The 23,772-nt window shown below is 41.5% G+C and overlaps 1 protein-coding gene across 1 annotated transcript in view; it reads right to left on the minus strand.

Moving 5' to 3' along the window:
- Nucleotides 1-7,386: 7,386 nt before the first annotated feature.
- Nucleotides 7,387-23,772, minus strand: part of WDR11 (WD repeat domain 11) — a 49,660-nt gene continuing 33,274 nt past the window's right edge. The window contains exons 15-29 of the mRNA XM_054382284.1: nucleotides 23,584-23,708; nucleotides 22,670-22,817; nucleotides 21,696-21,802; nucleotides 21,028-21,142; nucleotides 19,973-20,144; nucleotides 16,793-16,901; nucleotides 15,349-15,411; nucleotides 14,038-14,103; nucleotides 13,111-13,282; nucleotides 12,766-12,861; nucleotides 11,335-11,500; nucleotides 10,824-10,921; nucleotides 9,680-9,825; nucleotides 8,827-8,906; nucleotides 7,387-7,607 (exon numbers count right to left, since the gene is read on the minus strand). Of these exons, the coding sequence (XP_054238259.1) occupies nucleotides 7,450-7,607; nucleotides 8,827-8,906; nucleotides 9,680-9,825; nucleotides 10,824-10,921; nucleotides 11,335-11,500; nucleotides 12,766-12,861; nucleotides 13,111-13,282; nucleotides 14,038-14,103; nucleotides 15,349-15,411; nucleotides 16,793-16,901; nucleotides 19,973-20,144; nucleotides 21,028-21,142; nucleotides 21,696-21,802; nucleotides 22,670-22,817; nucleotides 23,584-23,708 (1,821 nt within the window). The 3' untranslated portion in view covers nucleotides 7,387-7,449. The remainder of the gene's footprint in view (nucleotides 7,608-8,826; nucleotides 8,907-9,679; nucleotides 9,826-10,823; nucleotides 10,922-11,334; nucleotides 11,501-12,765; nucleotides 12,862-13,110; nucleotides 13,283-14,037; nucleotides 14,104-15,348; nucleotides 15,412-16,792; nucleotides 16,902-19,972; nucleotides 20,145-21,027; nucleotides 21,143-21,695; nucleotides 21,803-22,669; nucleotides 22,818-23,583; nucleotides 23,709-23,772) is intronic.

A 23,772-nucleotide genomic window follows, 5' to 3' on the forward strand; every position in this document is an offset into this window, starting at 1 on the left:
ATCCAGCCTGGCTGCAAAAACCTCCAGGGATGAGGCTTCCACCACCTCCTGGGCAACCTGTTCCAGTGTCTCACCACCCTCATGGGGAAGAATTTCTTCCTCACATCCAATCTGAATCTACCCACCTCTAGTTTTGCTCCATTCCCCCCAGTCCTATCATTACCTGTCACCCTAAAACGCCCCTTACCAGCCCAGGAAGGAAGGCTGAGAGAACTGCCTTTGCTCAGCCTTGAGAAGAGAAGGCTTAGGGGGAGACCTCCCAACCATGTAGAAGTACAGAAAGGGAGGTTATCATGAGGAGGGGACTCCCTTTTTACAAGGAGGAAAGAGCAGGGCTAATAGGCACAAGTTGCTACTGGGGAGATGCCAGGAAAGAAAAAAAAAAATCTCCATTCAAACTATTAATCATTGGAAAGTGGTGGATTCCCCTTCATGAGACAGTATCAAGGCTCAGCTAACAGGGTGCTGGGCCAGCTCGTTTCAACTCTCTTCTTACCCTGAAAGGTTGGACTAGATGGTCCTTGAAGTCCTTTTCACTCTGGTATGCTATGAATCTATGAATTTACAATGGCAGAGCAGTGTCCTCAGCAGAAACAGAAATCCGTCCTGAGAGCAGTGAAAGGTTGACTCACTGTCAGCTGTGGAACAAGGGGCTGGAAAAAAATGTCCACTCACAAAAGAAAGCACAAAGATGACCTTTCTGCAGCTAAGATTGTTGCCTATAACTTTTTATTAGCTACAAGTGAAATAGGAGCCAGGCAAATCTAATACAACTCTGTTACCTCCTTCTACACTGGGGTGAAAAGTGTTGACAAAACACTGCCCTTTTGGAATTTATTTTATTTAAAGCATCTGCTGGCACCTGGTTTGACCAATATCTGATGCTATCACTCAATAACCCTCTGGGAAACAGCCCCTGAAACAGAGTTTGTCAGTGGGAACCACACTCAACTACAGCCAGGATTTGCTAAATGAAGTAGTGGTGACAACTAGATGGGAAAAAACAAAAAAAAAAAAAAAACAAACAAAAAAAAAAAACCACAAAAAAAAACCCCAAACCCAAAAAACAAACAAACAAAAAAACCAAAACAAAACCAAAACTCAACAACTAAAAAAGTATTTTCAGCTTCTGGATCTGATTCCCAGAAAGAAAATGATCAGCTTGGGCCAATAAAATCACTCTCAAGAAGTATTTAAATCTATTCACCTTTAGCAGCTGTGGAGTTTGGAGTCTACCAGACAAGCCCTGGTTTACCTGTGGCATCTGCTGCCCAGCTTGTGAACCACTCCGTGACATGGGTGGTGACAATCCCCTCCTGTCAGCCATGAGGTCCTCCCTGCAGTACCAGCTGAAGAGGAAAAAACAGGAAGACGGAGGGGGAAAAGTTTAACCTAGGAAAGGGGACCAACAATTCCAATGGATATCATGGAGATAAAACTAATCCCAGGTAATCCTTGATCTAAGTTTTTCAAGCCTGAAATCAAACTTTACCTTCCTCCTTTCCTTTTAGACTGGACAGTAGGAAACTGGCAAGAGTGGTCAGGGATTGGAATGTGCTGCCCAGGGAGGTGGTGGAGTCACCAACCCTGGCTGTGTTTAAAGGTGTTTGGATGTGGTGCTTGGGTATATGGTTTAGGGGTGACCCTTGTAGGGTAGGGTTCTGGATTGGACTTGGTGATCCTGAGGGGCTTTTCCAACCTGAATGTTTCTGTGATTCTGTGATTCCTCCAGCAGGCACAGGGGGACACCACTGACCTTCTGTAATTGCATTTTGAATCTCTTAGTTGGTTCCCTGCTCTTTTTCATTCACAATTATTATGTCCAAGCTAGAAAGCCATTGAAATCTCCAAACCAGTTAACAGCAATCTACACACCAACAAATGATACAGTTAAAAAAACCCAACTAAACAAACAAAAAACCCACAACCAAACCAAACAACAACAAAACAACCAAACAACCCACCCCAACCCAACAAACCAAACCCAACCCCCCCTTGATGCTGTGATTCAGAAATTTTGGCATGTTTTCTATTATTACAGATGAGTTACCAGCTGCAGTTCCTCATAAGGGGTACTTGGGACCTCCACTTTCAGTATTTCATATTTTGATTACCTGCTCATTCTGTTCCCAACCCATTACAGCTTCATTTGTTCAGATGGCTTGAGAGACAGCAAAATAAGTGAGAGCTCTGAAAAAAGGTCAATGTTCTCTCTTTCAGGAGGTTGGAAGCCTTCTGGTAGTTGATTCTTTAGAAGAGAGCATACCTGTGCTCCTCCAGCCTCATCTGGCTCTGCTGGGAGGCAGCAATGTTAAGCACAATTAAAAGGAACTAATATTAAAAAGTGTTGGCATGCAATATGGTATCCACAGAAATCACAGAAACATTCAGCTTGGAAAAGACCCTCAGGATCACCACGTCCAACCCAGAACCCTGCTCCACAAAGTTCACCCCTAAACCATATCCCCAAGCAATGTGGCATCAGGGTGACAGAGCACTGGAGAGGGCTGCCCAGAGGCATTGCGGAGTTTCCTTCTCTGGAGGCTTTCCAAACCCACCTGGATGTGTTCCTGTGTGACCTGCCATTGGTGATCCTCTTCTGGCAGGGGGTTGGACTGGATGATCACAGAATGGTCAGGGTTCGAAGAGTCCTCAAGGATAATCCAGTTCCAACCCCCTTGCCATGGGTAGGGACACCTCACACTACAGCAGGTTGCTCACAGCCACATCCAGCCTGGATGCAAAAAACCTCCAGAGACGAGGCTTCTACCACCTCCCTGGGCAACCTGTGCCAGTGTCTCACCACCCTCATGGCAAAGAACTTCTTCCTAATGTCTAATCTAAATCTCCCCTCCTCTAGCTTGGATCCATTCATCCCAAGTCCTATCACTCCCTGATACCCTAAACATTCCCTCCCCAGCTTTCTTGTAGCCCCCTTCAGATACTGGAAGGCCACAAGAAGGTTTCCTGGGAGCCTTCTCTTCTCCAAACTGAACAACCCCAACTCTCTCAGCCTACCCTCATAGGAGAGGAGCTCCAGCTTCCCTGGACAGATTCCAGAGATCTGCAGAGGTCCCTTCCAACCCCTAGCATTCTGTGAGTCCCCTGCACGAGGACTACTGAGAACTGGTGCCAAAAACGTCTGTGTTAAGTCAGAAAAATCAGAGAGCAAAGAGGCCTGAAGTGGCTGTGCAGAGCCCTTCAGAGGGCTGCAGAGTGTTCACATACTGAGCTGTACTGGTAGGTGAGAGACTATTACAGCAATTCACTGTGCAGAGAGAACAGCCTCTGCCTCCTTGCTGAGTGAAGGCAGGAGGTGACAGATACCAAAGCTCAGCAGGAGTTTCCAAGAAGAATGAGGCAAAAAAACTAACAGAAATTGGGAAGGGAGAACTTGACAATTCTTAAATTGGAGAGAAAACTCTTTGGGGGGAGGGGGGGGGGGAAAGGCAAAAAGTCCCTTTGCTCAGCACTGGAAGTGGTCAAAAGGCTTTTGTCCAAATGTAGGAGTGGCAGAATGGCAAAGCAAAATGGGGGGCTGAAGGCTGCTGGTGTATCTGCAGATCCTCAAGGCATAAACATTTTGCTTTGCAGTGACAGCTGCCACACGGGATTGCTATTAAGACATTCAGCAGAGCTGTCCTCTTACCGCTCCAAACCTTGTGGGACTAAAAAATTTCACCAGCAAGGTAAGGAAATGTTTATTTCCCAAGAGAATTCAGACTCTTTCCCAACTTCATACCTGCTTGCCTGGCTCACTGCACGCTGCTTTGTGGAGCTGGCATCTCACAGACATAGGAAGTCACCCCACAGGCAAAATTTTGTCAGCTGAAGATTCAGAGAGAAGGATGACCTTGATAAAACCTGAAAAGATTTTCTGGTTGGGTTTTCTTTGTTTGGTTGGTTTTTTGTGTTTTTTTTTTTTTGGTTGGTTGGTTGGTTGGGGTTTTTTTTTGTTTTTTTGTGTTTTTTTTTTTTTAAGTAGGCTGGTGGATTTGGACACACTGAAGGTATTTTTGTGGAACCCCTGCACAATCTTTGTTTGCAGGCCTGAAATGTGGCTTCCCTAAAGGATGGGTACATGTGGGCACATGTGGGCATCACACACTATGGATGTTAGGTTCTTTACCACAAGGGTGGTAGAACACTGGAACAGGTTGCCCAGGGAGGTGGTTGGGGCCTCATCCCTGGAGATATTCAAAGTGAGGCTCAACAGGGCTCTGGGCAACCTGATCTAGTGGAGGATGTCCCTGCTGACTGCAGAGGGGTTGGACTGGATGAGTTTTGGAGGTCCCTTCCAACCTAGACCATTCTGTGATTCTAAACTGTGCTGTCCTTGTGTGGTCCCAGAAGGTTCCAGAATTATGGCTGCATTACAGACTTCAGCCAAAATCTTCACCATGCAAAATCTGTAAGACACAGATTAGAAAATTCTGCTGCTTGAAGTACTCACAGTGTTTGGAGGAAGGAATTCTCACAGAGATTTAAAGTTAAAATTGTATTAATTGGAAGGTTTTCAAAAGTCCCTCACAGTTCAGCTCTGTGCATGCTCCAAAGTTTCAGGCCTGCCCTTCAACCATCCAAGGAAGCAGCTCCTATTTCACTCTGTTCCAGCCCCCTGTACATCACTTATCTGTAGTTTTTAAAGCACCTTCTAAGTCCCAGTGACAAAAGCATACCAAGAGCTGAGAGGTCTGTGACGAGGAAGGAGGCAAACAAGACTTGAGTGGCATAGATGTCAGCACTGCTGACTGCATTTCCAGTTTTGAGAAGCTGATTATCTGCACTAATGGAGCTGGAGCTGCCTCCTAGGGAAAACCAAGACGTGCATCACTCCCTGGCTTCAGAGGAGAAGTCTGCAGGGTACCATGTAAAACAAAAAGTTTGCTTTTGTCACTTAGCTGGAGAGGGACTTTTCATAAAGGCATGTAGTGAGTGACAGGACAAGGGGTGATGGCTTCGAACTGGAAGAAGCTGGGTTGAGACTTTTGGACACAAGTTGCCCTGAGGCTCCAACCCTGTAAGTGTTCAAAGCCCTGCTGGATGTGGCCTTGAGCAGCTTGGTCTAGTTGGTGTCCTTGCCCAGGGAACTTGAGTTGGAACCAGATGACCTTTAAGTCCCTTCCAATCCACACCATTCTACGATTCCATGATTAATTCCATGCTTTTAAAAATCAGAAAGCAGAGACAAGGTCCTGCTCTAACTTAACCTGCACAAATTTGGTGCTAGTAAAGCTTGGGAATTAATACTGCCCAAAGGCAATGTTCCATGAGTACTAGTAGGAAAATGGGACAATCACTTCCTCCACTAAAACCAGCCCTGTGCCAATCTGGAAAGCAAAACGACAACCATCAGCCAGCCAGGATTCAATCCCAGTGCAGCAGGAGATGTTTTTGTATTAAATACAGACACGGAGAGATGGACAAGTTTGGTTTTATTACTATAGCATGGCTGCATTTTTAGCTAAACAAACTTGACAATCACTTCTGCAGACTATTTTCATTACAAAGGTTTCAATAGGGAATGCCATGTAGCATTTGCAACCTTCACACTTCAAAGTAGAGAGAAACATTCAGTATTAAAAGGCCTCTGCAATGTGGTACAAACATTAGATTTATAAACCCAAGTGTATATTATAGCAGATTTTTTTTTCCCCCAGCAAACAATTCCACATGATCAAAGAACAAGTCTGGGTGTGCTTACATTAATTCTGCAGTAACCTTCTCCATGGGGACTGCTACCAAAGAGAGTAGAGGAGGAGTAGAGGAGTGTTGTAGTAAACATGAGCCAGAATTTAGCTCCTTGTTAATGACAGTTAATGTTGCCCCACTCTGTTGCTCACCAGTTATTACTTAAGGCAAATCTCAGTGTATAGTTATTTTCCCCAAGCTAAAGTAACTACATCAATGCACTGAACAGAAAGCATTTTATGGTGTGTGTAAGATGTGGCCATATTTGCAACACATTGAACAGAAAGCATTTTTATGGTGTGTGTAAGGTGTGGCCCAGAAGAAATAAGATACCTTGCAGTTAAAAAGCTGTTGTTCTTAGAGCACTAAAACTCACAGCTAAAATTTATATTAAAAACCTTCATGGTGGGAAAGCCTAACCCTTCAAATTTACTCAGAGATGCTACTTTAGGTTTGAACTAGAAGGTTGATGGAGTTAGAGAAGTGCCAAAGTGGGTGCTCCTCTAGGAAAGAGCATAGAACTGGTACCCAGAAATACCCAAACATAAGGAGAACTCAATGCACTATTACTTTAAAGAGACAAGCCACAAATTACACTCAAGTAAGAGACCTTTTACATGATATGATTCTTTTCACTGCTGTGCACTAAACTTCAGTAGCTCCTACAACTTGGTAGGATGAAAAATGTTATTTTTCCAGCCAACACTAATTCTCACATGCCCCCAGCTTCCATTTACAAGGGCAATTCAACACCAGCATCTGCTCCTCAGCTGGAAAATTTCAGTCACTCAGGAACAAACAGAAAAGATCTATCTGACGTAAGAAACAGTCATGAAAACAAACACTCAGATGAGAAAAGTTGTAATTGGTGGCATCCTTAAGTACCTAGACCTTAAGACAAGTTAGTAATAACAGCATCTAATTAAAAAGCCAGACTTGAGCTTGGCAAAATGCGTTTTTTTTTTAATCTATTGTTACCAACAGACTCAAATAACAAACACAATATTAACTCTGGAGACAGCATTAGCAGTCTCCTGAATATTCTGCAGGAGCCTACCTTGCTGCCCATGAGGTAGGATCTTTTTCCATCATTTGATCCCATGAACCAGGTGACACAAGGCAGGATTTAGTCCCTAAAGTGTGCAGGGAGCAAGTAACAAAGGCTACAGCAATGCCTTCACTGAACAAAAAGATGTTACACGGATTTTTGGAATGCTAGGAGGCTTTCATAAGTAAACCTGCTAAAGATCTCTTTCAGGTCGTTAGGAAAATGACAATCCAGTGAACTGCTCTAAAACAACAGAAAAACTGGAGTAAGAAAACCCAGTGTCCCAGGAAATAAAAAGTGTGGTTTGTCATCTACATTTATTCTTTAAATATATTTGTATTTTTATAGTACAGTTTGAATCATTTGTACAGAATAAATACAACAGGAATGAAGAGCTATGAAGATTGCTTAGAAGTAACAGGAGGAGAGCTTTACATAGAGACAGAACTCAGCAGAATTTGAAATTTGATTGCTGTTACAGTTGGACATATTCTTGTATCACCTCATCACAGGCTCCTTTCTCCTGAAAGTGAACATAACTGCACCAAAACCCACACATAAACCAGTTGTTAATCCTTCCTCCACACACATTTAACAATCTTTGCTCAGATCACAGATAACAGCTATTGCAGTGATCCAGGGTAAAATGCAGCTTCACACAGCAGAATCTCAGTCTGAGAGTTAACCCAGTCTCCTCAGACACAGAATTCTTACTCTTGTGCCACTTCCCCCTTAGGATGTTTGAGCTCAGTCAGTAACTGTCTGCCAGTTTCTCCTGCTTTTGAAGCAAAAAGAATAGCTCCCTGCTTAAAGCCCAGGAGCTTCAAGCTTCTGGCATAATCTGCATATATAGCATGGATCAATTTATGTAAAAGAAGCATTAAGGAAAACACAAATTAATAGTTGCTTTAAATTCTACTACTCAAATATTAGTATTTCTTAGGCAATATGCAGAGTGCTATAAACTCAGACACACTTCAGATATGCGTAAGTATCTACCATAATACCAAGTCATAGCTTGCAAAAGAAACTAAGAAATTCTAAGTCAGACTAAAAGATTTGTTTGCTGGAGTTGTCTACATGAAATTAGGCCTGGAGTTATCCACATGATGACTTAGTGGCTTTCCTTGTTTACAAGCTGACATCAGTGATGACTCCATAAAACATAATCAGTTATCATTCACATCTGCACTACTATTCACTGTGCTAGAGCAGCCTTCCAGTACCTGAAGAAGGCCTACAAGAAGGCTGCAGAGAGACTGTTTCCAAAGGCCTGCAGTGATAGGATGAGGGGCAATGGTTTGAAATTAGAGAGGAGCAGATTTAGACTGGATGTGAGGAACAGTTCTGCACCATGAGGGTGCTGGAATGCTGGAACAGGTTGCCCAGGGAGGTAGCTGAAGCCCCATCCCATGAGATATTCAAGGTGAGGCTTAATAAAGCTTTGAGCAATCTGATCTAGTGGAGGATGTCCATGGTCTAGATGACTTTGGAGGTCCCTTCCAACTCAAACAATCCTATGATTCTATGGTAATACAAAAATTAGAGCAACTGTTCAGTTTCCAGAACACCTGGTTAGATGTCCAGGCTGTAGAGAACAACACTTTAGATAGCTTTAAAAATACTTACTACATTTTCACCTCATCTGACCTTTGACTTTCTTTGGTTTTGCTGCCTCAGAACTGACTCCTTCATAAAGGACTTCAGTGGTGTATAAAGGGATTCAATGGAGGGATGTTTTTTTCCTCAGATCCAGTGTTTAAAAGATAACAGACGCACTGATTTCACTATACCGTTGGCAGTAATAACAGTTTAGCATTTGTTCTTTTCCCTCCTATGTTTATTTTTCTCACTTTTAGTTTGTTTCCCAGCAGCCTTACAGAGCATCAGAAAAGAGTTAATGTTATGGAGTTATGCAAATAACTCCTTTTCACTTGTTTCCTCATAATTCCTTCTATCCACCCAACCTGGGAAATAAAAACAGGAACCTCTGTTCCTGCTCAGACAAGTTCACCTAATGGTGACTCACACATACTCACTGTGTATGAGGACCTAGATGCCAGCCCAGGATTTCAGAAAAAGGATATTTGTATCATCATTAACTTCAAATGCCCCATACTTCAGACAAGCTTCCACAAACAAAGCTGCTCTGTCAAAATACCTCATACTGGTAAATGGAGGAAAAAAAAAAAAAAAAAAAGAATAATTTGTTAGGTCAGGAAAACAGGAAAGTATTCCAAGACATTGCACCAAAATACTTGCACAGAGATTTTTGTAATAGACTTTGCACCTAGGTCTGGAGTGGCAAATCAAAAGAAGGCTTCAGATCATCACCAGGGTGAAACAGTATCATCACTTAGCTATGACACACAGTCACACTCCCACACCATAGTTTCTCTGCATCTTCATGCTCCATACACCTTGGGTGCTCTCTACACCACAATAGCACTGAATGCTGCTACCCTGCTTCCAGGCAGTAAGTAGAACACCTCACTCTGTCCCCATGTATTGCCTCATGCTCCCCTCACATCTATTAGTATGGCCCTGCCCTCTCCCCAAGCTTCTTACATCTCTCCTTCCTTCTTGCACTCAAGCAATTGATAGTTGATGCAAAAATTTTGCAAGATCAAGGCTCAGCTTACTGAGAAATAATCATAGCTTCTATGAATTGCTACTGCTTGGCCAGTGCTGCCCAGCAATCTTAAAGGCTGCAGGAAATTTCAATGCCAGTCTATTTTACGGAAATGGCAACAAAAGCATCAGCTCTGACACACAAATATGACACACTGCTGAGGTTAAAGAAAAATAGGCTACAACAGAAACAAACATCAGAAACAAACCTCAGAAACTGCAGACTCCCTCCCTCCCCTTCAGAGTCACAAATGCTTAAACAACAACTTTGGACAAGATAAAATACAGATTGCACTGCTTCAGCTTTACCTGTGCAGCATCTCTGCAACTTTTGTAAAGCACCCAAGTGACAAGAGGACAAGAATGGCTTTGGACTTCTGGTTGACTTGTGGAGAGCACAGGTGATCTACCCAACGCTTCAACACATCAGCACACTCCTCTGAGGTCAAACGAACCTTAAGGAGATGGGAAAGCCACTTAGGAGTTCTGAGCTGCCAGCTAAAGAGAGCATTCTGCTTCTGGTTTGGTTTTTTTTCGTAGAAACATATTTGAGCAGAAGTAAAAGCATCTGAAATTATCAGTTTTATTATGCATACCTTGAATTAACACAATATAAAGGAAAATTAGAAGTGCAGTGTACATCATACCTTTAATTAATACAATATAAAGGAAAATTAGAAAGATAGATGTATAAAAAAATACTACTTTCACATGTGGTTAACATTATTTTTACCACAATGCTTTTCTAAAACACCAAGTATCGAGAAAACAGAAATCTTTAACCTTTACTAAAGACTTAGGGACAAAATATCTCTATTTTTCTTTGGAGTGGGATTCACTCATTTAATAAGTGTGAGCACAACTTTGTCCACAAGGTATACCAGAAACTTAAGAGACACTGAAAAGATTATCCTTACTGACTGCTGTCTATTATAATCTGGAGAATTAATGCCATATCTAAGTACTTTTACTGTAATCACACCTGCATATCAAAACAGAAGCTGATCCAAATGTATGTGGTCAGTGCTAGCTTTAAAATCAGCACACATGATGCACAGAACTCAGCACAAAGTCACTGACTAATGACTTATATGGATAAGGAGTTCCAGGAGAGGTATTCTGTAGTTTTTTGTGATCTCTGTACTGCTGCAGCTATATGCAACTTTACAAAGCACTCCTCAACAATTAGAAAAGAGACTACTCCAACCATGTTTAGGCCCCACTTATGTCATTTGCACAACCAGGGCAGAGCTCTGTAGTCAAAAGGCTGAAGAAGCTGCCAACAGCAACTGAACAGATCAGCTTGTTCCAGTTCAACACACAGAAAGAACTGGTGATGGTATTTCAAAGTGATGTTTCAGGATTTTAACACTAGAGAACTTGGGCACCCTCATGAGCATTCATAGCTAAGCAGGTCATTTCTTTTAGCAGACTAAAAAGTGGGAAATGATACCTTTGCAAGCCAGGCTGCACGATTCCATTCACCATAAGTCTGCAAGTAGCGGCAGGCATCAGCAGCCTTATCGATCAGACACAGCAGCTGTACTCCCTCTGCAAAACACAAAGTACTGATTTAAAGTAATTTATTTAACTTATTTAAAGAAAGGGATTGCTATATAAGTATGGAGCAACTTATGGGTAGCTCACTTATACCCAGAAAAACAATCTCTCTATCCTTCTTAGCATATGGAGATGATAAACTCTAATTTCTCTCCAGAGAGGCTGGGTGTCAGAGAATTACTCTAGAAATGTGTTTTCCAATGAAAACCAACCAAAACAAGTTGAGCTTTATAACTGACTGATCGTTTTTGTGTCAACTACTCCAGGTAGTGCATACTATAACATATGCAACATATAAGATCTAGTACAAGAGGACTTTCTCTTCTCCCACCTCCCTTAGCATCCTTAATCAAGATGAGATTTAGTACTTCAGACGCAAAGGGAAAATTCAAGTCACATCTTACCTGCCAGCTTTCCATTGGCTATCATGTTGGTTGCCACCAGTTTAATGGTGCTTTGAGATGGCCCTGATGAGGTGACAGTTGTGACCAAGCAAGCTTTGAGTGAATCACAGTAGTAATGTGCATTCTCTGAACTTGTTTCTAACAGTAGTTGTACTGCTCGGTCAGTCTGGCAAGAGAAAAATAAATAAATGCAACTTTGATCAGTATTTTGACTTTGAAACAAAAGTCTTGATATTTTTACCTTTTTTTTCTTTTAAAATGTGAAACAAGTAACATGGAAAGTTACTCTAAAACAGACTACAAAAATATCTACCAGCATAGTAATAAGATTCTCTTTCAAAAAGGCATCCTTAGTAAGGATGGCATTTAAATACCCATCATGAATGCCATTAATCACAGACTAACATTGCTAGAAGAGCACCAAGAAAAATGTAATTCAGAATATTTATATCCTTGTTTACCTAATATTTTGCGGAGTTATAAAAAGCAAGAGAAGCCTTTAAAACAAGCAGAGAAGAAATAAAATTGTAAGGATGCAGAAACTGGCCAGGATCCCAAGGACTGATTCAATACCGGACACTTCAAAACAAAGCCTCATGGATTAATTTACCCATTGGTAGGATTCATCCCTTTAAAATGTTAGCTGCAGCTGAGCACCCGATGTGTGAGACTCATGACAGTGGCTGCAGACACCTGGCTCTGAATTGCTGCAGGCAGGGCATTTTCTAACTTCCACGAAGTGGCATTTTACACAGGCTAGCTACAGACTAAATATTTTTGGCATCTTTTACTGGTAACATTTTTTGACATGCTCAGGTGCACAGTGGCACAGAAATCATTTATGGTCAAACTAGCAATAGCAAAGCTCTTTTTGGAAGTGGATGCAGGACAACTGCATGGTATGTGCTGTACAAAGGCAACAGTATTCTTGTCAGGGTCTCAGTGAGCAGCTCTGTGCAGTCTCACTGCTCAGTAAGGATCTGCCAAAAGCTCACACACATCCTTTGTTACCTAAAATGAGAGCAGGCAAGTGCAGACTGACTAATCCCAAAGATGTCAAATTTTAATTATTCTGGGTGTTATGGATTGAATTAGTTCCTATTCAGAATTAGTATCTGAGTTAGGGCCTAGCTCAAAACTACCACAATGGGATGCTCAAGATGCTAAGTTATCTTTCTTTCCATCCTGTGGCTAGAAAAGAATTGTGTAAGGTTCCAAATCATCTGATGCAGGTAACACCAAACATTATTATATACCATGTAATTACACAGAGTTTGCAGTGTAATAGCAGATTAAGACAGCAAAAACTATGCACTGGGTGACTAAAAGGAGGAAACAACACATATGAGTTAGACAAAACTCTACTTAAATAGGGTAAAAGCAGGTAAAATGGAGAGAGAAGAAGAAAAAATTCAAATATTATCCACAAACCTGGCCCAAGAGAAGAAGCTGATCAGCACATTTCCTGGTATGATCGTATGTTGATCTCTTCACTTCCTGAAGATTTACCCTTTCAAGCTGGAATTTCTGCACCAGGAAGGAAAATTATTTGAAAAATCAGACTACCACAGGAAATAAACCCAAGCATTTAAAGAGATACAGAAGTAGTCTGAGAGTTTCTGAAGTCCCCCTGATTTTTCAATAACGGGGACTGATTTAATCCAGAGAGGTGTGTCACTGACAAAAGTGAAAAAGGGCAAGATGAGAAAAAGGTGTCAATGAGTGCTTATGGTGCTGATGACAACCTTATTAAACAACTTGAACAACTTGAAATACCTGGAAGTAGTAATTTTCACATAGTATGTCATAGCATATATCCAAGGGATTAACCAATGGTTCTTGCAGGACTGCTGTGTCTCCTGGCTTTGCAGGCTTCTCCTGGGACAAGCTGTGCAAATAGTGGGCAGCAATAGTCCAGAAATGCAGTTCAGATTCATCTCCATACAGCCTGAGAAGATAGAAATCAAGATGTGAAATGTCTGCATTTTTTCATGTGCAACATAAAAATACAACACCTTTAAAATAGCTTTTCACTAAGACCATGCATTCTTGTGGGCACTACAAATGCTTTGCATTATCAATGGGACGAACTACATGAAAAAAAAAAAATAAGGAATGTCATTGGGCAAGCTGGAGAAGTAAGAGGTTGGCCAGAAGACTGTTACAACAGCAATGAAACCCTTAATGAATGTTTAGCATCAATAGATGTGGAAATTGAGATTTCATTATTATTTTACACTTAATCACTAACGTCCTCTTTCAACTATGAGGAAGTTACTAAGTTTGAAAAACATTTCTGAATATAGACAGACTCAAATTAGAGTTTAGGCAGCAGAAGAACTCAGAACAAATACATTTGAAATAAAAAAACAGGCCTTGCCCTGTCTGCATATAACCTATTGAATGCTGTGAGTTCTGAAGCACATATCTGGACATTGTATGACTCAGTGTTAATGTAGTTAGCAGAAATGCATTTAGGAAAGTACCACCAAAACTGGAGGAAGCTCTCTGCATCCAGCAAGCAAATAAAATGTGTTTCAGTAAGGTAACATTTCCATTCTTGGCCCTGGAAACACTCTGATATGTGGGTAACAATGATTTAGGAATTGCACTGAGTACTTAAAGTTCAGCACATTCCTATGCACAAATGGGATCAGCATTATACCAGGAAACATTTGATGAAGTTCCCTGAATCTTTCCTACCTGGCAACTAGGAGATACCTTTGCAAGAGAGTAAAATCTGGATCAAGCAAAAGTTTCTTTATGTCACTGCAAAGAGAAAAGGCGATAAATAAGCTGTAAATTGCCATGCAGGTTCTTTTGGTTGGCTTTAAACACAAATATGATAAATCCCTGCTGATATAAAACCCCCAAAATACAAAATTTCTATTCTGAAATGGAAAAAAAAAAAAAAAAGAACAAATAGCAAAACAACACAATACACATCTATCAAAACTGTTACAACAGCATGTATACATCACATAAACCGGGACTGATCTCAAGGAGCACTGCTAATCTAAACACAGACAGTGAGGCCATCAGGAGTGCCTTATTCTTGTAATAAAGGGAACAACCACAAGGGTGTACACAAAGCTATAAAATAGCCTGCAGGGATTCTACAAATGACAGGATGAACTCAATTAGAAATAATCCTGCAGTTCTGTAGTGCCCAGCACAAGAGATCCACACACCAGAAGTTAGTTTTTCTACAGATGATTCAGGCTGGTTATAAATATGCCAAGTTTATCTTCAGTGAAGTAAAAGGGAGGTGGAGGTGACTTTGTACCTCTTTGTTGGTGCAGCAGGTTTGGTGCAGGGCTTTGGCTGCTTTCTTTATAGGCTTTGCTTTTCTAAAAGCAGGCATTGTTCAAGAATATGAGCCCCAACTGGCCATGCTGCTCTGGGCAACCTGATCTAGTTGAGGATGCCCCTGCTTGCTGCAGAGGGGGTTGGACTAGATGACCTTCAGAGGTCCCTTCCAACCCAGACCACTCTGTGATCCTATGATTCAACAAAAAAATTCTGGAACTGTTTGTCTTTTCTTTCTCATAGCTTAAATATCTTAACAATCCTCGGAGTATTTCAGTAGCAGTACCCAACACAGTCTGGACCAGCATCAAAGAACTATACATCACTGAGAAGTACTGCTTGGAAATTATAAATGTTCACTGCTCAGTCCCAAATTATAAACTAACCCAAGAAGTATCTTTAAATCTCTAGCTGTCAGTCACTGCTTTAAGGTCAGTGCTAAAATTTCAATACTGATTTCCACGATGCTTTATATATCCAAAAAAGAACATTTTGATGAATCAGTATCTAACAAACTTTGCTTATTTAAAATGAATAAAGCACCACCTTGAAGAGTTCCATTAAAAAAATGAAAATTAACTCATTAAAAGCTGTCATTATCCAAGCTTATCTTCAAAAAGAGCATTATTCTTTGTGAATTGCTACTAATTGAATTATTTTTTTTAATTCCCTAGCTTATTCAAATAACAATAGGAATTGGCTTACTTGGACAATGAATTCAACTGCTCCTGAAGAAGGTTTTTAATATTTTCATTCTCTGGATAATCACTGGATGAAAAAAATAAAGAAAAAAAGGTTTCTGTATTACCAAAATGACAAAATTATCTGAAATAGAAAAGTATTACTGGTAGAAGACACACACAACTATGTACCTGGAAACCACCTTTCATGTTCTTATGCTAAGCCATCCATGCAATATTCTTTGTCTAGTTACTAGTTCCAAAACAGCAATGAAAACGTAGGCTTGCTTCCTCTCTACCTCAGAGTCAGTGCCACCAAGCTTTCATTTCTCACTTACAATTAAATTCAAGGTTAATGAATAAAAGAAAACAGCAAAGCCTAGCCTATTATTATCTGACCACAAACAACAGACAAATGCATCCATCTGCCTCATCTGCCAGATGAGGTCTCACCAGGGCAGAGTAGAGGCAGGGAGAACCAGTCCTGGCCTCCCCATTTCAAGAAGGGCAAGGAACTGCTGGAAAAGGTACAGCAAAAGGCTACAAAGATGATTAGGGGACTCGAACATCTGTCTTGTCAAGAAAGGTTGAGAGACTTGGGGCTTTTTAGCTCAGAGAAGATTGAGGGGGGATTTTATAAATGCTCACAAATATCTAAGGGGTAGGTGTCAGGAGGATGGGGACAGTCTTTTTTCAGTGGTGCCCAGCAACAGGACAAGAGGTAATGGGCACAAACCTGAACACAGGAAGTTCCAGCTAAACATGATGAGGAACTTCTTTACTTTGAGGGTGGAACAGGCTACCCAGAGAGGTGGTTGGGGCCCTATCCCTGGAGATATTCAGTGTGATGCTTGACATGGCTCTGGGCAACCTGATCTAATGGAGGATGTCCCTGCTGACTGCAGAGGGGGCTGGTCATCAAAGCTCCCCCTGGATGCTGTCCTGTGCAACTTGCTCTAGGTGATCCTACTTGGGTAGGGAGATTGGACCAGATGATCTCCAGAGGTCCACTACAGCCCCTAACACTCTGTGATTCTGTGACAAAGAAAGGTGCTCCCACTATGGTGTGAAGCATGGCACACTAGAAGTGAAGACAGGTCTATTAGACTATATCTTAGACTTCCAATTATACTGTAGGAACCAACTCTGACTATTCTTATATTAACTTCTTGAAAAGAGAGAACACACAGTTATTCTCTGAAACAATATAACCTGGAAAGGACATAAAAATATTGCCAGAAGCTTAAAGCAGACAGCCAAGGGCTAATGAAAGTCAAAAGAAATAAAATGCTTGATCTTAAAACCTTTTCTATTTTTTACTTTTAGTGAAGCTATTATCTATCTGCCTGTCTCAGAGAGAGGAACCTTGTATATCTAACAGTTATTTGCACTGAAGGACTACTAAAAATGCTGGATTTAAGAAAAAGTCATAATATTTTATGTACAGATAGATATATATTTCTTCTTACATGCTTGTAATATCTAGGGAGTGTTTCTCATTCCACGGCTGATGCAATAAGAATGCTTTTAAAGCTAATGAAGCCCTTGGAACAAGCAGATAGGGACACCATGCAGGTTCTGAAACAAAGGGAAAAAGATTCATTGTTCAGTGGCTAGTGTGCAGAAACACTGTGTGCAGTAACCATAAAATGGACCACCTTGCTTGTAAGCACCAGAAGAAAATCATAAATCACAGGCTTTTTACAAACACAGCATGTGTTACTAGACATAAAAGCTTATCTTTACAGGCAAGCAAAACCATCTCAGACAAGGTACAGGCTTATCAACCATGCTCAAAAGGAGAATTTTAGGACACTCCACATTGCATTTAGCCACAGACTTCTGGCATACATTACACTGGCAGTAAGCAGAGCTGTGCACTATGATTGTTGCTACTATAAGGAAATGATCAAAAGGCTGCACCTTGACTTCAGCGTTTGGGCCCCTCATTACAGGAAAGACACTGAGCTGCTGGATTGTGTCCACAGAAGGGCAACAAGGCTGGTGAAGGGTCTGGAGAACAGGGCTGGTGAGGAGTAGCTGAGGGATGAGGAGCAGCTGAGAGAGCTGGGGGTGTTTAGCCTGGAGAAGAGGAGGCTCAGGGGAGACCTCATTGCTGTCTACAACTACCTGAAGGGAGGTTATAGACAGTGGGGGGGGTTGGTCTCTTCTCCCAAGCAACCAGTGACAGAAGAAGAGGACACAGTCTCAAGCTGCACAGGGGAGGTTTAGGCTGGATGTTAGGAAGAAATTCTTCCCAGAAAGAGAGATTGGCCATTGGAATGGGCTGCCTAGGGAGGTGGTGGAGTCACCATCCCTGGAGGTGTTTCACAAACCTGTGGACATGACACTTGGGGACATGGTTTAATGACCATGGTGGCGTTGACACAGTTGGGCTCTATGATCTTAGAGGTTTTTTCCAGCCAGAACAATTCTATGATTCTACAAATGCAGCTACATCAAAATAGCTATACTATAGGGCACCTTTTAATTTTACTTTGCAATTGCAGTTTCTACACTGGAATACAAGCAGTAACACCTATCATCCAACAAGCATGCTGTTTAATACAGATCTGTATCAGCAAAGAAATAAGATCAACATAAAATAGCACTAACTGCTTTCATACACATTTAAAAGCAGTAAGTCTGCATTCAGTAAAAGGGTTGGGGTGCTGTGTGGTAAATGCTCATCAGTGCCTCATAGAAACACAGAACTGTTAGGGTTGTAAGGGACCTCAAGGATCATTCAGTTCCAATCCCCTGCCATGGGCAGGGACACCTCACACTGGATCAGGTTGCTCACAGCCACATCCAGCCTGGCTGCAACAACCTCCAGGAATGAGGCTTCCACCACCTCCTGGGCAACCTGTGCCAGTGTCTCACCACCCTCATGGGGAAGAATTTCTTCCTAACATCCAATCTGAATCTACCAATTTCCTGTTTTTTTTCCATTCCCCCCAGTCCTATCACTCCCTGACACCCTAAAGTGTTGCTCCCCAGCTTTCTTGGAGCCCCCTTCAGAGACTGGAAGACCACAAGAAGGTCTCCTCAGAGCCTTCTCTTCTCCAGTCTGAACAACCCCAACTCCCTCAGTCTGTCCTCACAGGAGAGGAGCTCCAGCCCTCTGATCATCCTTATGACCCTTCTCTGGACATCTTCCAGCACCTCCAGATCCTTCCTGTAATAGGGACTCCAGAACAAGATGCAGCCTCAAGAGTAAACCAAGCACCAACTAGCTATGTTACTAAATAGTCAGCAATTCCCTCTACTTCACATGCACTGAGTGATGTAGGAATCTTGTACATCTGATTTTTTTAATTAAAAGATTATCACAGTGTGGAGGCAGGAGGACAGCTGAATCACAGGCGACCTTAACCCTGGTGCATCTCAACTTCAGTGTGCTTGGTTTCAGAACATTAGTTTTTATAGCTTCATATTACAGAACATTCAAAGCACAATAAAAAATAGCTGTGATAAATGGTTTCTTCAAACACTCCACACCACAGCTCACAACATCCCCCCTTTTATTAGATATGCCTGAGTCAGAATCTTAAGGAAATTGTGTGAGCAAGGGCAGGACTGACCAAAAAGGACCAAACCAGAAGCAGTTATTTGGAACACTAGAAATAAAGAATAGACAAGGGTAGCTTAGTTAACTTACTTAAGCACTTAGATATTTAAATTCCCTTCTCAAATATGGCCAAAACCAGTCAACCATCACTAGTTCTGCTGTTTTGGAGTTCAGTGGGCAAAATCTGCTTTGCAAAGGAATGAATCTGTCTACAAACTGCCCGATATCAGAAAAGCCATTTTCACACACTAATATATGTATCAAAACCATGTGATGAATATCAGTGTTGAAGGTCCTGACAGCCAATTGGTGTACTGATGCTTTCTAGGTCAGCTTGCTAGACAGCTGTACAAGAAGCTCTTACATTCCAAGTAAGACTTAAAAAGCATGGTTTATTCAGGAGATTAAACTTGTAAAAAACCACCTCTATGCCCTAAGCTTACACAATTTATGTGCAGCTATGAAAACCACTATGGGGACACCTAGTCCTCTACAGGTGACAATGCTCTGCACTAGCAGAATCACAGAATTGTCAGGGTTGGAAGGGACCTCAAGGATCAGCCAGTTCCAACCACCCTGCCATGGGCAGGGACACCTCACACCACAGCAAGGTTGCTCACAGCCACATCCAGCCTGGCTGCAAAACCCTCCAAGGATGAGGCTTCCACCACCTCCCTGGGCAACCTGTGCCAGTGTCTCACCATCCTCCCGGGGAAGGAATTTCTTCTTAAAATCCAATCTCAATCTATCCTTTTCTAGTTTGTATCCATTCCACCCCGTCCTATCACTCCCTGACACTCAAAAAGTCCCTCCCCAGCTTTCTTGTAGCCCTCTTCAGATACTGGAAGGCCACAAGAAGGTCACTTCAGAGCCTTCTCTTCTCCAGACTGAACAACCTCAACTCTCAGTCCGTTTCCATAGGAGAGGAGCTCCAACCCTTTGATCATCCTCACAGCCCTTCTTTGGACACATTCCAGCATGTCCAGATCTTTTGTGCTTAATATTTTTATGGTGGTTTTATGGTGCTTTCAAAAGCACCAATGGGTCAAGAGGGGAAAAAAAAAAGCAATCAACATACCTATTAAATCCTGCTCATCCATTCTAAAGCATGAAGGTTTCATGGACAAGTCTAGGACCCTAATGCAGCCATCATCTGATGCCAGGACTACTTTGTCTGAAGTGCACCAGTCCACATCCAGGATTCGGAAATTGACGTTTCTTCCGCTTCTCAGACTGCTCACCATCTGCACCTTGAAAAGTGGAGTTATTTCTCATTTTTAGTAGGCTCTCCATCACACACTGTAAGGCTCTGTCACGTGCCCATGAGGCATGCCACAAAACTGGCGATAAAAGGTGAAGGTAGGCATAAATCCTTTTAATGACGTTCTTCTCTGAAGAGGAGGGAATTCAGAAACCTTGGAGTGGGGCACATAGTTGCCCTCAAACAATACTTCTTCCCAGTTGAGAGGTGAGAAAGACCCTTTTGATACAGCTCTACTGTTGCCTTTTGGTGTCTGGAGCCTTCAATACAGGAAGGACATGGACCTGATGGAGAAGGTCCAGAGGAGGGCCACAAAAATGATCAGGGGGTTGGAGCACTCCTGCTACCTGGACAGGCTGAGGGAGAGCTGGGGCTGTTCAGCCTGGAAAAGAGAAGGCTCCAGGGAAACCTAATAGTGGCCTTCCAGTACCTGAAGGGGTCCTGCAAGAAGGACGGAGAGAGACTGTTTGCTCTAGTTTCCTGGCACTCCCTAACAAATGAAATCTGTGCTCTGAAGAATACATACTCCTTCATACACACAGTAGTTAAGACATTTGTAGTAAAAATACTCTTTAGTCCACAGATTGTAAGATTGAGGATTCCCCATTAAACTTTTAATGTCTGGCTCAATAAACATTACAGAAGAAGGACAAAGGGTATGTTGGAAACACTGTCTTTTCACTGAGTGAAAAGAACTTTGCACTGATGACAGCTTAAAAATGCTGGAACTAAAAGGGCAATGTCACGCAACTTTATTACACACTGTCAGCAAGAAATCATAACTAAGGAAAATTTAACCCCTGACTTGTTCTGATTTTGAGAAACAATGTGTATTTTGTCATGAAGAGCATACAAGAGCAAGAGATATTTACCTCTTTTGAATCCCAGATTTCTGCTCCATCATTGTACATTGCAAGAAGTTTCTGATTTCCTTTCCCTGGGGCAAAACGGATCTTTTTCACCCAGCTGCGGTGTGTGGGAATGCCTCTAACAAAAGAAAAGGGCAAGATTAGTATCAATAACTCCACACCTACCATTGGGGGTAGTTAAATCCTCTCCATAAACATTGCAGATCCTGACGTTGTACAGGTTGAGGAGAACAATCTATATAAAATAGAAACACACACAAACAACTTTCCAAGACATCATGAAAAGGTTAAATGCTTGAAATAAATACTGCAATACTCAACACTTCACCAGAAGCCACTGCAGACTGAACAGAAGTATTTAGCTGGTTTAACAATGTTGATAAAACATTTCACTTCACCTGAGAATGCAAGAGAAAATTGTAACACAGCAGGCATTTTGTGAAAATTTATTTCAAAATCCTTGCATTTTTTTACCTCAAAAATCACAGATGACCTCTGTGATGGTTTAAACTGAATTAGCCTGGTTATTGTGTCAGTCTGGGAGGGGAATTTCAGCCCACCACACTACAGCCTCTTCCAGTGAAGAATAAAAATAAGAAGGGAAAAAACCAAACCCAAAACATTCTAACGCTCATCATCTGATGTTTGACAGATTGAATTTGCACTCATACCTGGACACTCTAGCTTTCAAATCCCAGAAGTTTAAGTTTCCATCAATGTCTCCAAGAACCAGGATATCCCCTTTCCAGGCAATGCATGTAATGCTACCCATACTGCCCTGCCATTGTTTAAAAAGCAGAATAAAATATTGTGATTAATAGAGCCAAACATAGGAACAAACATTGCAACACTAGTATTTCTTCTAAAAAAAAATACCATGATATGATGTGTAAGACCACATTCTACTCACTGAGAAAAGGAAATACTTCTACTGAATATAAGCATTTATCCAGCCAGTAACTTCAATATGCTTCAAAAGAAATTTCCTTGTGAGAAATTTTGGGTTTAAAGCAATGCAAACCACTTCTCTGTCTCTTGTTGCAAGGGAACACCAACATGACAGAGCTCATTAATCACAATACTAAACAAAAAGAAAAGATTTCCTATTTGTGAGTTCCATTTATCAAAGCCTTCAAGATCAAATGAAAAAAAAAAAAAAAAAAAGAAAAATTGTTTTCCAGAGTAACTGGGAAAAACCCACACTTAATATTCACAAAAGAGAGCTCTGGCTCACTCAAGCTCTCCCTATGACATAAAATAAATCCATTAAAAGAACACAACCATGTTTCAATACTATCCCCTTTGCCATTAAAGCTTTTTTTTGTATGTGCTTTAATAAAATTCTTGACATGGATTTTATTCTGAGAGCAAGTCAGGGCCTGTGAAGATTGTAAGTGGTGAAAAAATGAAAACAAGCCCAAATAATTTATTCCAATGATGTTCTCAATATAAATACATAAGATTGTGAAAAGAGAATTGCTGAAGTGTTTAAGTTGGAATTTTTATTTCAAACTACTGATTTAACGACCATCTACCACTAATGGCCAGTCACCCCTACAACGCATATCCTGTGGTATTTTTTCAGGCAATCATAGCCAAGAAAAAAAAAATTAAAGCATCAATGATACAGAAAACTGAAACTCACATCAGGAGGAATTCTTGCACTGTCTTTTACTGAGTTTCCTTCTACTGTGAGATGATAAACCTGCCCATCAGCACCTGTAAACACAAAGTGCTCTCTGGCAGAGATGTTCTGGCTCAGCTCTGATTTACTTTCAGCCTCCTGTAACAAACTTGAAAGAGAACACAACGATATACAAACATTTCTTTCTTGAAATTACAAATGCAAGGCAAATTCTCCCTAATTAATGCAAAAAGGCAGTGCAAAAATGTCTACATCCTTCAAAACCATTTCTCCAGAAGCACCAGTTAACTCATTCATACACTTGTGGGAATGTTCAGGGACAAATAGTTTTTTACTTCAAGGACCAAGGAACTAATAGACTGCTACAGACACACTTGACAGAAACAGGTACCCTGTTTCTTTCATTCAGCAGTAAATCAAAGTTCCACATCTAAAAGCTAAAGGGAGGCCCATAAAGTTGATTTCCTAGAATCACAGAATGGTTTGGGTTTGAAGGGACCTCCAAAGGTCATCTAGTCCAACCCTCACTGCAGTCAGCAGGGACGTCCTCAACTAGATCAGGTTGCCCAGAGCCCTGTCAAGTCTCATCTTGAATATATTCAGGGATGGGGCTCCAACCACCTCCCTGGGCAACCTGTTCCAGTGTTCCACCACCCTCATGGTAAAGAACCTGTTCCTAACATCCAATCTATATCTTCTCTAGTTTGAAGCCTGTAAACAGTTTCTCTCCATCCTTCTTGTAGCCCTATTCAGGTACTGGAAAGGCCACTATTAGGTCTCCCCAGAGTCTCTTCTTTTCCAGGCTGAGCAACAGCATGTCCTCAAGAATGGGTTCCAAAATATTCTGTTCTACAGAACAATGGCATGTGGTAAAAAAAACATCAAGAATCTCCTAAAATCAGAATGAGAAATACCTGATCACAGAAGATTCTACGCTGCTAACTTCAGTATCTGATGCAACCGTCTGCCGGGCCATGGCCTCACGAGCTGCCAACTGCTTTTTCCTCAGGCTTTTTAGGTTATGAGAAGGTGACCACTCCTGTGAAAGAAATGTCCAGAAAAAAATGGAAAAGACAGAAGTTTACTCTCTGAATTTACTGGGG

The sequence above is a fragment of the Indicator indicator genome, chromosome 7, assembly GCF_027791375.1.
Source record: "Indicator indicator isolate 239-I01 chromosome 7, UM_Iind_1.1, whole genome shotgun sequence".
Taxonomy (NCBI): domain Eukaryota; kingdom Metazoa; phylum Chordata; class Aves; order Piciformes; family Indicatoridae; genus Indicator; species Indicator indicator.